The sequence below is a fragment of the Cebus imitator genome, unplaced genomic scaffold (assembly GCF_001604975.1).
Source record: "Cebus imitator isolate Cc_AM_T3 unplaced genomic scaffold, Cebus_imitator-1.0 Scaffold3, whole genome shotgun sequence".
NCBI lineage: Eukaryota > Metazoa > Chordata > Mammalia > Primates > Cebidae > Cebus > Cebus imitator.
The window spans coordinates 11,641,106-11,643,211 of NW_016107318.1; the positions used below are offsets into that span (position 1 = coordinate 11,641,106).

At 36.1% G+C, this 2,106-nt stretch overlaps 1 protein-coding gene and 1 non-coding gene across 2 annotated transcripts in view; both read left to right on the forward strand.

The window, feature by feature from the left end:
• Positions 1-2,106, forward strand: part of ANKRD13C (ankyrin repeat domain 13C) — a 101,949-nt gene that overhangs the window by 39,444 nt on the left and 60,399 nt on the right. The window contains exon 4 of the mRNA XM_017531948.2: positions 1,479-1,564. Within this exon, the coding sequence (XP_017387437.1) occupies positions 1,479-1,564 (86 nt within the window). The remainder of the gene's footprint in view (positions 1-1,478; positions 1,565-2,106) is intronic.
• LOC119471939 lies at positions 954-1,116 on the forward strand. The gene has a single exon (XR_005201037.1). It is a non-coding gene; the product is annotated as a U1 spliceosomal RNA (small nuclear RNA).

Here is a 2,106-nt window from a genome sequence, read left to right on the forward strand (position 1 = left end):
AATTAACATGTATTGATGTATATGTTTCCTCCCAATGCACATTTTTCCATGTTCTTATTTTTTTCTATGCTTATTTCATTCAAGTCTAATATTTTTTCTTATTTTGGTAAATGTTAAGGATTAATTGATTGATTTTTGACAGTGAATTTTACACCTTCATTCTAATCGATAAAAATTGTATTTAGCTAATTGTAGGCACAGTGTCTTGCTCTGTCCCCCAGGCTGGAGTGCAGTGGCATGGACATAGCTCACTGCAGCTTCAAACTCTTGGGCTCAACCAGTCCTCCTGCCTTAGCATCCAATGTAGCTAGGACTACAGGTACACACCATCAAGCCCCAGCTAATTTTTCTTTTTTTTAATGGAGATGGGGTCTCACTATGTTTTCCAGGCTAGTCTCGAACTCCTGGGCTTGAGCAATCCTTTCACTTTAACCTCCTGAGTAGCTAGGGCCACAGGTGCAGGCCACTGTGCCCTTACTTCTATTCCTGACAAAGGAGAGGAAAAAAGTAGTTTAGAGAAATTAGGTAGTAACTTGTCAAAGTTTACGCACAACTACTTAGTGGTAAAGCTAGGGTTTGAACTTCAGCAATGTGCTTAAATCTCAGTCTCTTAGTAATTGAAAATATGCTATGGAGGACTTTAGGTTTTTTGGATTCAGAAGTTCTTTTTCCAGATACAATAAGACTCATTTTTGTATTTTTATACTGTACTGGTAGTAGGTGAAGGTGTATCCTCCAGTGAAAAAAGAACAGATACACCTGGTAACAATTGCAGGTAATTATATGTTTTTAGAAAAGTGGTTTCCAGTGGGATTTTTGAGGTCTGTTGTCTTTGAGATCTTCCTTGAGGTCAGTGTTATAATAGGACATTGCATCACTTGAATGAGTTTGGTTATGTTGGCACAGTTAGGTAAATCCTTACTGATAATTAAAAACTAGTAATAGTGTGAAGAATACTTAACTGGCAGGGGAGATACCATGATCATGAAGGTGGTTTTCCCAGGGCGAGGCTTATCCATTGCACTCTGTCGTGCTAATCCCTGCGATTTCCCCAAATGTGGGAAACTTGACTGCATAATTTATGGTAGTAGGGGACTGCATTCGCACTTTCCCTTGGTTAAAAAAGAAAACAAAAGAAAAGTTAATGTGAATATGGTATAGGTTGGTGTTGAAATTTCTCTTCTTCTTATTTTTTGGGGATCATACTGGTTTTATTAAGCTCACTTACTAAGTTATTCTGTCTGTATAGGTCCCACGTTCTCGACTTCTATGTCTTAGCTTCTTTTACTGTTCCAAGAGACCTTCAGTAATTTAAACTTTGCTCTTTGATTTTTGTCCTTTCAAAATATATTGTGGTTGTAGTTACACATACATGCACACGTGCACATACACACACATGTATCGTCTATCTATAAGACAATAATATTTTTATTCCATGATGAAAATTAAATTAATTATTTTTAAAATTTAAACTTTAGTTACAGCTCTTTTAAGGAAGCTTAAGCAGCAATCCAGGGAAAGTGTTGAAGAAAAACGACCTCGATTATTAAAAGCCCTGAAAGAGGTAAGCTATATTTCTTTGCTAATTTTGCACCTTGAGAATAATAACAAGTGTAGTTTTAAGCATTTTTTTCTTAATATAATTTAAATTCTCATTATTAAGGACCAAGAAATGGTAAAAATCATGCTTAAATTAAGTAATAATTGTAATGTATAAATGTGATCTTAGTAGAAGCACCTCACTTTGAACTAGGAAAATAAAGATTTATTACTTTCAATAAATTAGATAAGAGCGCTTAAGAAAAAGGAGTTAAGTCATAGTTAATGGCAGTAATTTTCCTTTGCCTTTGAATTGGAAGATTCTCTACAGCTAAAGCCACTGCTACTAGAAGCAGCAGTTTGTTTTGTTTTGTTTTGTTTTTTGGAGACAGCGCCTCACTCTGTTGCTCAGCTAATTTTTTGTATTTTTAGTAGAGATGGGGTTTTGCCATTTTACCCAGGCTGGTCTCAAACTCCTGAGCTCAAGCAATCCACCTGTCTCAGCTTCCTAGACTGCTGGGATTATAGGCATGAGCCACCGTGCCCGGCCTGTATTTTCTTTATATA